The sequence below is a fragment of the Meleagris gallopavo genome, chromosome 22 (assembly GCF_905368555.1).
Source record: "Meleagris gallopavo chromosome 22, MGAL_WU_HG_1.1, whole genome shotgun sequence".
Classification (NCBI taxonomy): domain Eukaryota; kingdom Metazoa; phylum Chordata; class Aves; order Galliformes; family Phasianidae; genus Meleagris; species Meleagris gallopavo.
In genome coordinates this window covers 10,193,258-10,204,303 of record NC_139425.1, presented here as the reverse complement: position 1 = coordinate 10,204,303, position 11,046 = coordinate 10,193,258, and the positions used below count along the sequence as shown (strand labels likewise).

The following is an 11,046-nucleotide window of genomic DNA, read 5'->3' as shown; positions in this document are numbered from 1 at the left end:
GCTGGTGCTGTGTTTTTTCAGTGTCACACTGCGGGGCTTTATGCAGGGCTGCCCGTTGGAGGGGGGAAGGGGATGACAGAGCAGGAGCTGAGGCAGAGGATTCTGTCCCCATTGGAGTGGGGGTTACAGCTGTGCTCGGGGGTGCTGTGCAGGGTTGAAGCACACATAGGGGCCGGGGCACAGTGCTGCCTGCTCCCCATCCAGCACAAATCTGTGGCCATCCCCTCCGTTTCTCCTCCCTGGGATCGGGATCCTGTGTCCGTCCTCGTGCTGTGCCCCCAGTGCGAGGACAATGGGGACAGGGTGCCTCCAGCTACGCTCCCTGCCAGGCGCTGGACCGGCGGTTGCTTTTGGGGCAGTAAAAAAGGGAACGCAGGGCTCAGAGAGGCAGAGTGCAGCGGGGCCCGTCCACGGAGACCCCAGCTCGTCCTGCGTCTCCTCCCTTGGCTCTGCAGAACCCCCGAGCACGGCGCTGCGGATGGTTGCTGTACGCCCGGGGCTGAGCGCTCCCTGCTCCCGGAGCCGCGGGCACGGGCTCCCTCGCGTGGCCGAACCGGGAGCTGCGCGACGGCATCGCGACACGAGAGGACTGCGGGACCCCCCGAGCACCTCCCCAACTCTGTGGGACCGGTGGGTGCCGAAAGGCCCGGGAGGCACAAGGACTCATCCCACAGGCGGGTACAGCCGTCCCCACGGAGCACCACGCGGTAATGCGGTGGTGACGGTTCCGTACGGGGCTGGCAGTGGGACAAGGCAAACACAGCCAGGCTGAGCCACGCTGCCAGCTTTAATCCCAGCCGATGGGGTATAGGACCCACTGCTCAGCCGAGGCTGCGAGGGCACGAGATGCCAGTGGGATGGGAGCAGGGATGGGGATGCAATACAGCATACAGTGCCAGCATCTTCCCACGCAGGTGCGGGTCTCAAGGCTTGTACTGCAGGTCTGTGGTGATGAGCATGAAGCCCTGCGTGGAGAGAGGGGTAAGAGAAGGGCATGGTGGCACAGGGGCAGGGGTGAGGGGACAGGGAAGGCACCCACCTTGTGCAGTGACAGGCGTGGGTGCAGCAGGGTGATGCCATGCGGGGTGGGCAGCGGGATGCCAGGATGGAGCCGCTCTGCAGGGATAGCAGAGCTGTGAGTGGAATGGCACAGGGATAGTGGGGGTTCAGAGGAGGGGGACACAGCACTCACTGTTGGCCCAGGGCACCCCAAACAGCCACAGCCCAAACTTCAGCATGTTCTCCAGCTTCTCCACCTGTAGGACATCCGTGAGCCCAGCCAGAACATTGCCCTCAGCCGCTGACCTCACCTTCCCTCCCCCCCCATCCAATTGTAGCCCCATCACCACAACTCACCTGCAGTGGGCCCACATATGACATCACCTGCATCACGTTGAGGCTGAGAAGAGAGAGAGGAGTCAGCATTGAGCACAGGGATAGCGCTGTCCCCTCCATAGGGCAGGAAGGGCTGAGGACTGGGACAGAGTTTGAGAAGCAGGGCAGTGGGCACAGGTGAGAATCAGGAGCAGGATGGAATCTGAGCAGATGACACGGAGCCAGGGATGGAAATAGCCAGAGGTGGAGTGTGGGGACAGCTCAGGGAGCCTGGACACAGCATAGTGCTGGGGACTCACCTCTTCAGCCCCACTGTGCCCCCCAGCCTGTTCCCAGCAATGGTTGGCTTCCCTGTCACATTGGCATCCTGCAACAAGAAGAGAAGTCAGAGAGATCAGAGCAGCACCAGCATCAATCCTGCATGGTCCCACCATCACCTCGTGTCACCCAGCACATGCAGCCCCCCAGCTCAGCCATCAGGACCAGCCCCCAGCCCCAGTGCTGCAGCAGCCTGGCACTCACAATGTTCAGCAGAAAAGCAGGGACTCGGGTGGCATTGGGCAGCACCACGAAGGCCTCAGCAGAGCCGAAGAAAGCCCCATGCAGGGCGTTGGGATGGCAGGAGAGCAGGGGCTGCCGGCGGGCCCAGAGGTGCAGCTCCACAGGGCGGCTGGGGAAGTGCTGCTGCAGCTGGCAGAGTGAGGACAGGGCTGGCACCGAGCTGCCATGGCACTGCCAGCACCCAGCAGTGCCACAGCCAGGGAGTGACAACGCACCCCATCCTGCCCACATCCCAGCTGTATCCCATCCTATGTCTCATCTTCCTGCATCACAACACAGCTGTGTCCTGTCCCAGCTGCATCTCATTCTGAATCCCATCTCTCCCACATCCCATCCTCTGCCTCGGCCTGCTTGCGCTCCATCCCAAAAGTCCCATCCCTCCCACGGCCTCATCGCCCCCACCCCACGCCCACCTGTGGGGCGAAGTTCCCCATGCTCTCTGTGTTCAGCTTCAGGGGGAAGCGCCGTGGGAGCTGGAAGGCAACAGAGGTTGGGGTGCTGTGGGGGCACAGGGGCGCCACAGCCAGGACCCCATGGGGCAGCAGCTCTGCCCCCATCCCTACCATCTCAGCGGTGATGTTCCTGCGCAGAGCTCCGGCTGTGAAGTACACAAAGGCTGCAGTGTTGGCGACGAACTCGGTGACAGCCACCAGCAGCATGGGCTCCTGCAGCTCAGGCAGCTCCACTGGCTGTGCTGAGAAAGGGCTCTGCCACTGCCCACGTACCCCAAAGAACTCTCCCTGCGTGGACAGACACACGGATGATATACGGATTGATGAATGTGAGGCCCAGCCCAGTTCCCTTTGTGATGGCTCTACCTTGAGGTCAACGTCCCCATGTTGCTTTGTGATTCCTGGCTGTCCCAGCAAGGAGAGGTCAATGGCAGCAAAGGCGTCAAGCTGAGCAGACACTGCAGGGTGGTAGGGACACACAGGGAATGAGCCAGACCCTCGTGCCCCACCAGCCCCCAGTCCCACTGCTCCATCTTCCCACTCACCTCGCACGTTCTTCAGGCTGTCCTGCAGCCTGCCGATGCCCTTCTGGATCTCGACACAGAGCTGGAAGCAGAACAGAGTGTCAGGGAGGCGCAGGAGGTCCCAGAGCTCCTCTCTAGGCACAGGGGAAGCACTGGAGTCACCAGCCGAGCTCACCTGCTTGTTGAGCTGCTGCCTCAGGGTTCTCTGGAGCAGCGGCACCAGGAGGTTGTACAGCCAGCTGTGGGGCACAGAGCAGGCACTCAGCTCACCTCCCCAACCCACCCTCGAGCCACAGCAGGAGCAATGGAGTGACGGTCACCTCTGTCCCTGGTGGAACTCCAGACGCAGGTCGGTGCCACGGGCGTCACAGCCGGCAGCCCACATGGAGGGCTGGCCCTGCTCATCAGCACCCAGCCCCAGCAGCACAGCCACCGCCAGGTCCCTGATACGCAGCTGCAGTGAGCCGCTGTCCTGCCTGGGGATGGGACAGCTGAGCACGAGGACAGAGGTGGCCCTGTCCCTGTCCTCACACCCCAGCCCATCGAGGACTCACCATGCACCCAGCTGTGCTCGCCAGGTGGCACTGAGCTGGATCCGGGCACGATCCACTGTCAGCTGCACGCCCACATCCTCAGCAAAGTCCACGGTGGAGTCGTTCATCTGCAGCTCGTGGATGTGGATCCTGCACACAAGGGGTGGCTGGGGCTCACAGCAGTGCCCCGGGGATGGGGAAAAGGATAGGGACAGGGATGGATGTGGAGATGGGAACTGAGATGGGAATGGGGAGGGACACGGAGATGTGGACAGGGATGGGGATAGAGATGAGCACACGTGGGCAGCTCTTACTGAGGCACGGTGTAGTTGAGTCTCCCCAGGAAAGGGGCCCGGTAGGAGCCCTGTAGGTTCACATCGTGCTCCTTCTGCAGCAGCGAGCGGAGCAGATCCAGCCCAAAGCGTCGGCCTGGGGCAGAGCAGGGAGCTCAGGACTGGCACAGGGGCACCCAGAGTCCCTCCAACAACCATCCTCAGGATCTGGATGTGGTTCCTAGGGTCCTCCCCCACCAGCACAGCCCAAGCAGGTGCAGACACCTACCGTACTCCAGAGCACTCCGGGTCACCCGGCCCTTGATACCAGGGCTGGAGGTAGAGGTGGGCACACAGGCAGCCATCAGGAGCAGGAGGCACAGCCACATCCCCAGGGTTGCACCGCTCAGCAGGTGGACACGGGCTGGGAGACTCCCACTGACACCAGGACATCTGCAGGTCCTTGCAGCTGGAGCAGAGCACATGGCTGAGAGCACCCGGCCGATGCGGAGCCCCCAGCATCCTCACCAGCTCAGGCCTTATATCGGGGCACATCGACTGACATCAGCTCCCGTGCGCACATCGGGGCCACCGCGGTGCTCCAGCCACCAAAAGCCCGGCCTTGCCTAATGTGTGAGTCAGAGGGGAAGCCAGTTCCCCTGATGTTCCCCGTTTGTGCCTCTCCTGGGAGTGCAGGAAGGAGAGGGTCCCACGTGTCGTCACTTCTGGCTGTGGGCTGCATGGGGATGGAGACGCCACCACAGCCCTGCCCTCATGTCCCAGAGGGAGGGGACAACACATAGGGGTGTGTGGGGACCCAGCAGGGTCTCTGTGCCTTGCCTAAGGACAACTGAGGAACAGGAAGATGGGACAACGCGGGCTTGGAGATGGATTCAGTCTTTGTGCAGCCGTTTCTACCTTGGGAGGGCTCTGGGTCATACAGGGTCAGGGAGCCCCAGGACACGACTGACAGCCCCAAGTGCAGGGTGACGGGAAGGCAGGGACAGTCAGAGTGAGAGCAGAACTCTGTGGTCCTGCTGAAAGCCCCGGCGGGTGGTGAGGAGCTGAGCTCTGAACCCACTGCAGGCAGGGAACAGCCCAATCCCATCCGAGGAAACCCCCGGCGGGGATGGGGCAGGGGGCTGCATGGGGGGAATGCTGCTGGCCCAGGGACAACAAGTGGCCTGGAACGTGGACACACACCCACAGCCCGGCTGCAGTGCACCCTTCTTGGGTCTGGGGTCCCACCCTGGCATTGTATGGGACACAGACCCATGCCCAACCGCTGTTGAGCAAACCACAGCCCCATACAGTGCACCTTAAAAACTCCTGCCCTCTTCTCCCATAGCTGCATCCCCTAGGCCAACCCAGCCACCAGCACCATCCCAGCACCTCAGCTCGGTGCCATCCTGCCCCTCCGACCCCAGGTGCCCCATGCCCAGCCTCACCGTGGCCAACAGGGGCAGCAGGTCCCATGGTGGGTCCACTTTCCTTGTGAGTGGCAGCGGGCAGCAGGGACCTGTGACGCCAATGTCCATCCTGGAGTGGATGGGCTGGTTGGACCGGAACATCACCCATGTCTCCGTGTCCCTAATCCCTTCCGGGATGAGTCAGGCACCCACCGCAGCACCCAGGACCTGTTGGGTGCCCGCAGGGGCCAGGCCCTCCCTGGGGCTTTCCCACAGATGCCGGCGTGGATGCATCCGGCACAGCGGCACGTGGCAGCACTCAGCCCAGCCCTGCTGGCCTCATCCCTGCCCTCTGTCTCTTCTCAGCGGTGCCCGCCCTGTGTCCCTACCACACCATGTCCCCATGCCTCAAACCAGGAGGATGCCACGTGGCGATGGCACCGAGCGGGGTGGGAGCAGAGGTTTGGGACAGTGGGACGCGCTGACACGCAGAGCTCTGCTCCTCATGGTGATACACGTGGAGACTACGGCCAGATCTCCCCATCAGGCAGTGTTGAACCCCCCCGGGCAGCCCCCGCGGGTTCGGCCGTGCAGTGCGAGCGGACACCGGGAGAGGGAACCAGAGCTGCGGGAGCAGAGTGCTGGAAAAGGATCGGGGAGGTGCTGGGAGAGAAGTGGGACAACGGGTGAGTGCAATCCCAGGGACCCGCATCCCACATCCCCCGCTGCTGGCACCAGGTGGGCTCGGTTGGGCCACATCCCGGTTCCCTGCATCCCTCGCTCTGCTGGGAGGGACTGGTTGTGCTGGAAAAGTGCACACACAGCTGTGAACGTGGCACTGCGCAACCGCGCTACTGGCCATGCACAAGGATGGGACTGCAGGAGCGATGTGGGTCCATACTCCCACTATTCCCACCAATCCCAGCCAAAGTGGGACACACTGCCACCCCCTCGTCAGGGGCACATCACTGCACCGTGGGTATGAACATCTGGAGTCAGCCTGGGAGTTGCAGCTGGAGCCCCCAGAGCTCGGGTTGTCCCCCAGCCCTGCAGGCTGTTCATACCCTATGTGAGCACCCAAGCCTCTTCAGTCAGTGCCACCATAGTTGCACAACCGTGTCCGATGCAATTTCCTTCACCAGGAATGTTGCTCATGTTCTGACCACGATCCCAGGGTGAGCAGCAGCTGCACGGGCAGCACCACAGCATCCCAGGCACAACAGCTGCTGCCGCAGCTTCAGGCAGCACGTTGGGAATTGTCCCACGCAGTGTCCCCTGCCCAGCTGCTGCAGTGACTCACGGGTGACAGCATGTGAGTCATGGGAGAGCCACGGGCATCCCTGTGGGGAAGTGGGACGAGGGCAGGCCCAGGAGTTGCCCGACAATGGCGCAGCTGCAGCTCAGCCCCGCCCCGAGGTGGGGACCCAGGTGGGCTCGGAGCTCTGAGCCCGGCACCCACCTGCAGGGGGCAGCGCCAGGCCTTGCTGCTGTTTCCCACGGCAGGAACCGAACTGGGAGCCTCTTTCCCTCCAGCCCAATCTCAGCCTCAAACCACACCAGAACCCAGGGCAGATTAAGCAGCGGGACACGATGGTCTCAGGGCAAAGCTACCGGCTCAACAGCACGGTGTTGGGACAGGGATGTGACATCTGCAGCCCCAGCAGCGCATCACAGAAAGCCCCAGCCAGCAGCCTGCGCCCCAAACCCGCCACCAGGAAGCCGTGGCCGCCCCAGGGGGAAGCAAGGAGCCAGCCCAGAGCCTCCGGCCCCGCAGGGCGCACAGGAAAACCCACGGCCAGCTCAGGATCCGAGAATCCAGGTGTTCCCATGTGCTCCCTGCTCCGTCCCAAGGTTCCCAATCCCCCAGCCCACCCCGGGACGCCCCAGCACCACCACCGTAGCCCAGCCCCAGTGCTGCCACACCGCGTGTACACAGCCCACATCAGTGTGCAGCGTCTCCAAGTTTGATGCTCCGTGCCCAGACCAACCCCCCACACCCCACCCAGCAGCCCCATGCAGTGCGGCCACGAGGAAGAAGCTTGCCTGGTAATCAGGGCTTGTTTAATAACAAAACTCCAGCTATTGTAGAACAATATTCTCCAGCATCATTGTAATATACAATACAGGGAATGCTCTCAGCAATCTGAGAAGGTTACGAGCCGCGGCCGCCGGCTCCGCAGGGGCGTCCATTCCGTGCACTTCGGCACAGCCCACAGCTGCCGGTCCGGTCCGTGCGCGGGGGACCCGGTTCGGGTCCGTGGAGGTCTCTCTCTCAGCGGCACAGTATGCGGTCAGCAGCGGCCATGCACGGAGCCTGCGGGAGGGGAAGAAGCGGGCGGTCAGTGTGAACGGGTTGGCACAACAGGACGGGGCACAACCGGGAGAAGCGCGCAGAGGATGGGAACGGGACCCGGGGTCGGGAAGGGTTCGGAGGAGCCGCACTCACCTCGGGAGGCTCAGCAGCAGCGGGGGGCCGAGGAGGGCCGGGCTGCAGCGCCAGCTGCAGGTCCCAGATGTAGTCGATCACATGCTGCAGGAGCTCCACTTTAGAGACCCTCCGGTGCCGCGGCAAGGTGGGCACCAGCGCCCGAAGACGCGAGTAGCAGCCCTTCATGTCATACAGCAGCGCGGCGGCCGCCTGCTCAGCAGCTACAGCTCCTGGGCCAGGCCCACAACGGGCGGCTTCCCCGGGCCGCACGGCTTTCAGTGCCCCACCGGGACCGGCGGGCAGCGGCGAAGGAACGGCGGCGGCGACCTTCATATCGAACGGCGGCGATGGGACCCTGCGGGCGGCCGTGGGAGCTCCGCGCCGCGCAGCGCCAATTATAGAGCGCCGCCGATAGGGGGCGGGGCCTCGTGGCGAGCAGCGACCAATAGCAGAGCAGAGAGGGCGGGGACAGCCGCGCCAGCCCCATTCATGCGGCCCGACGGGCAGCGCCTTAAAGGGACCGCAGCCTGGAGAGTGGAGTTCGGGGGGGCGGGGTCTCAGAAATGCGGGGGGCGTCCTAGGGGGTGCGGGTGCTCTCGAGGTGCGGGATACAAGCAGGCACCGCCCGACCCGCTCCGCCGTAGTCCCTTAATGTCGGCAGTGACCACGTGGGCTCCCGGCGCTGTGTCTATCCGCACCCCACCGGGATCCCCGCATCCCCGGTTCCACTCAGTCCAGCGCACCCTCGCACCCCAGCAGGACACGCAGCCTCGCGCTTCCCGCAGCCTCTCTCCCTCTTCTCCCTCTCCCAGCCCTGCCGACCCCACGCGCTCACTGCAGCCCCCGGGGCCCCGTGTAACCCCCCCCCTCCTCCCGCCTCCCCAGACCGTTAGACGCCAGGGCCGTGACGTCACCCATTCATAAAACTCCGCGCGCTGTCAGCGCGGCGCCGCGCGGGCGGTGCCCATGGCGACGGGGGCGGAGTGGGGCGGGGAGGGGGGGCACCTGCAGCCCGACCCGGGAACGGGACACGGCCACCCCCGTGGGGACACGGAGACACCCAGCTCGGGGCGCCGGTGAGCGGCACCTGGGGCCGGTTGGGCGGCGGAAACCTTCGTGAGGTCTGAAGACGAAACAGAAACCCAGTCCCTGCCCTAAAGGGCTTCCGATCTAAGCGTTAATTAGCGTTAATGATCGCTACCTTAGCTCACACCTGCAGGGAGGTGCGGTCACGGCTTTGCGGGGGCCGGGCAGCACCGAGCGGGGCGGCTGCGTGGGGACCCCCCCCGGCACAGCTGCGGGCCCTCCGGGCACCGTGCGGGCAGCGCGGACACGTGGGTACGTAGGTGTGTGCACACATGCACGAGAGGTTCACACGCACAAAAACTTGTAGATGCGCATACATGCACAGCACGCATGCACATAGATGCAGAAATATGCGTGGACAGATGCACGTGCATGCAGCAGGTACGCTGTGCCAGGGGCCGGTGCACAGGCGTTGCTGTAGCTGCAAGGGGCCGTGCCGTCCTGCCCTTATGGCAGGGGTTTGTTGGAGGTCAGCCCCCCCCCGCCCTGTGTCCATCCATAGCTCTGTGCAGAGCCGCAGCAGCCTCCTCTGGAACGCAGTGAGTTGAAGGCCTCCCCTCATCCTCCTCCTCTGCAAAGAGGGGGCAGTCCTGGAGAGTTCTGCACACAGAGGGCCTTTAACCCCATCACCTCCGGCTCTGCCCTGCCAGCCTGGCTGGGAGAGCCGCATCCCCCAGTCCCTCCATCCCGCTGCCCTCCCCACCCCCACCCCTCTGCCTTTGTGAGCACCTCCAGCCCTCTGTCACCATCCCTCTGTCCCAGTGCGGTTCCCAGGGTGGGCACAGCTCTGGGGTCGCCTCCTCCATTCAGGGCCTCGCGGAGGGCCTGGTGCTGCCCGGTTCCCACCACGGCTCTCAAAGCCACTAATTAGCCCCCATCTGGCGGTGCTGGCCTGGCCGCGGCGGGGAGGCCGAGGACATTGTGCACAGGAATGCCTTTCAGCAGAGCCGGGCGCCCGCCAGCTGCACCGCCAACAATACGCCACGGCTGGGATGAGCCAGCCTGAGCATCGGCCACCCCGGGTGGTGTGGGGACAGCGATGGGTGTCCCATGGCCGCCCCATCCCGTGAGGTGGCTCTGAGGGACCCCCCTTGGCACGTTGGGGTGCTGGGGATGTCAGCCCTGCGCCGCTGCCTTGGCCGCAGTTGGGAGCGGGTGCGCCGGTGTCTGCGGGCAAGACGGATGGCTTCATTTCCATCTCAATTCTGGGAAAGGGGCACACGGTTCGGTAACAGCGGCCTCGGCCATATGGCGCTGGCGGGGCGCAGCCTGGCCGGGATTGTGGCTGCTTTGCACCGAGTAGGGGTTGCCCAGCAGCAGAGCACATCAAAGCCTCCGGCCGTTCCCCCCACCGCGGCACCAGAGGGACCACACAGGGCACAGCTGCACCGCCTGTGCTGTGGAGATGATGGGGACACTGCCACAGCCCCATGGCAGCACCCAGCCTTGTGCAGGGCTCTGCAGCTTGGCTGCATTTTGGGGGCTGGGGCTTAGGGTGGATTTTGCAGCCCCTAGCCCAAGCAGCAGCAGCAGCGTGATAGGCTCAGGAAGGACAACGTGTCCCAGGAGCACAGATTGGGATGCAGACACACGGCTGAACAGCACGGACCTGCATGGATGCACAGATCTGCAGACACCAGGATTCAGGCTGGCTGTCCTCCAAGTGAGTGGAGGCCCCCAGCTGTGAATACACACCCCAAAACCCAGACTGGGGCTGTGCATTGCCTCCAGCTTATCCATCCCTACACCTACAAGGCTCCTCAGCACCCCGCTCTACCCTGAATAGGGCTCCTGGCAGAGCAGGGCACTGTGGAGTCCCAACCTTGCCGTGTGGCCACCGGCACCCGTTACACAGCTGGAGAAGGGTTGAGGCCTGAGAAAAGTCCCCCTGCGTTCCCCTCCCACCTTCTCCCTTCCCGTTCCCGGCTCCATCCGCTGCAGCCCAGACCAGCTGGAGCCAGGCAGCCCTTCCTGGGATTTATTCCAGCTTCCTGCCCCTCCTCGCCAGCAGGCCGGGGATGGGGCTGCTCTCTCCTGCTTCCTCTCCCTGCACACAGCCGACGGTCAGGCGCCGGCACTCCGTGGGACCCCGGCTCTCACCAGCAGCACCCCCACTAGGCAGCCCCGTCCCCTGGTGCCGCAGCTGGGCTGGGGGATGCTTGGACAAAGCAGATGCAGTGGGGTGCTGCACCCAGCACACATCCCCACATCCCTGCTAGGTAAAACACACGGGTGTGAGCGGCAACCCCAAGCACCAACACTTCTTAACTCCGTGCTTGGCATCTGAACCCCCTTTGCACCCACAGCCCATCCCGCTGGGGCACACAGGGTTCAGCTGCAACCCCTGGCAAAAGGAGTGCGTGCCCACAGGCATCTGCATAGCTTTCCAACCCCAAGCTCCACAGCTGCAGCAGGCTGGCTCTGTCCCGTCCCCCAGCTCCACAGA

At 64.2% G+C, this 11,046-nt stretch overlaps 2 protein-coding genes across 2 annotated transcripts; both read right to left on the bottom strand.

The window, feature by feature from the left end:
- Positions 1-769: 769 nt before the first annotated feature.
- LOC104914091 (bactericidal permeability-increasing protein-like) lies at positions 770-7,071 on the bottom strand. The gene is made up of 16 exons (XM_010722628.4): positions 5,126-7,071; positions 3,967-4,146; positions 3,720-3,834; positions 3,427-3,555; positions 3,193-3,348; positions 3,048-3,111; positions 2,894-2,954; positions 2,715-2,806; positions 2,460-2,636; positions 2,310-2,369; positions 1,858-2,025; positions 1,635-1,702; positions 1,357-1,399; positions 1,193-1,256; positions 1,040-1,116; positions 770-965 (listed from the first exon to the last, which is right to left on the bottom strand). Exons 1-16 carry the CDS (start codon positions 5,253-5,255, stop codon positions 924-926), a joined length of 1,626 nt encoding a protein of 541 aa, XP_010720930.1. The 5' UTR covers positions 5,256-7,071; the 3' UTR covers positions 770-923.
- Positions 7,072-7,125: 54 nt separating this feature from the next.
- On the bottom strand, positions 7,126-7,914 carry ID1 (inhibitor of DNA binding 1). Its single transcript, XM_003212068.5, has 2 exons — positions 7,533-7,914; positions 7,126-7,400 (listed from the first exon to the last, which is right to left on the bottom strand). The coding sequence occupies exons 1-2, from the start codon at positions 7,845-7,847 to the stop codon at positions 7,359-7,361; spliced, it is 357 nt and encodes a 118-aa protein (XP_003212116.1). The 5' UTR covers positions 7,848-7,914; the 3' UTR covers positions 7,126-7,358.
- Between the last annotated feature and the right edge of the window lie 3,132 nt (positions 7,915-11,046).

Bases quoted from the DNA above. Each gene is read 5' to 3' on its own strand.
- LOC104914091 (XM_010722628.4), bottom strand. From the start codon at position 5,255: ATGGGTGATGTTCCGGTCCAACCAGCCCATCCACTCCAGGATGGACAT. The intron at 3,556-3,719 runs GTAAGAGCTGCC...CCTTGTGTGCAG, and splicing joins CTCAACTACACCGTGCCTCA to GATCCACATCCACGAGCTGC. The intron at 1,400-1,634 runs GTGAGTCCCCAG...CTCTCTTCTCAG, and splicing joins GGCACAGTGGGGCTGAAGAG to CCTCAACGTGATGCAGGTGA.
- ID1 (XM_003212068.5), bottom strand. From the start codon at position 7,847: ATGAAGGTCGCCGCCGCCGTTCCTTCGCCGCTGCCCGCCGGTCCCGGT. The intron at 7,401-7,532 runs GTGAGTGCGGCT...CCCCTCCCGCAG, and splicing joins CTGCTGCTGAGCCTCCCGAG to GCTCCGTGCATGGCCGCTGC.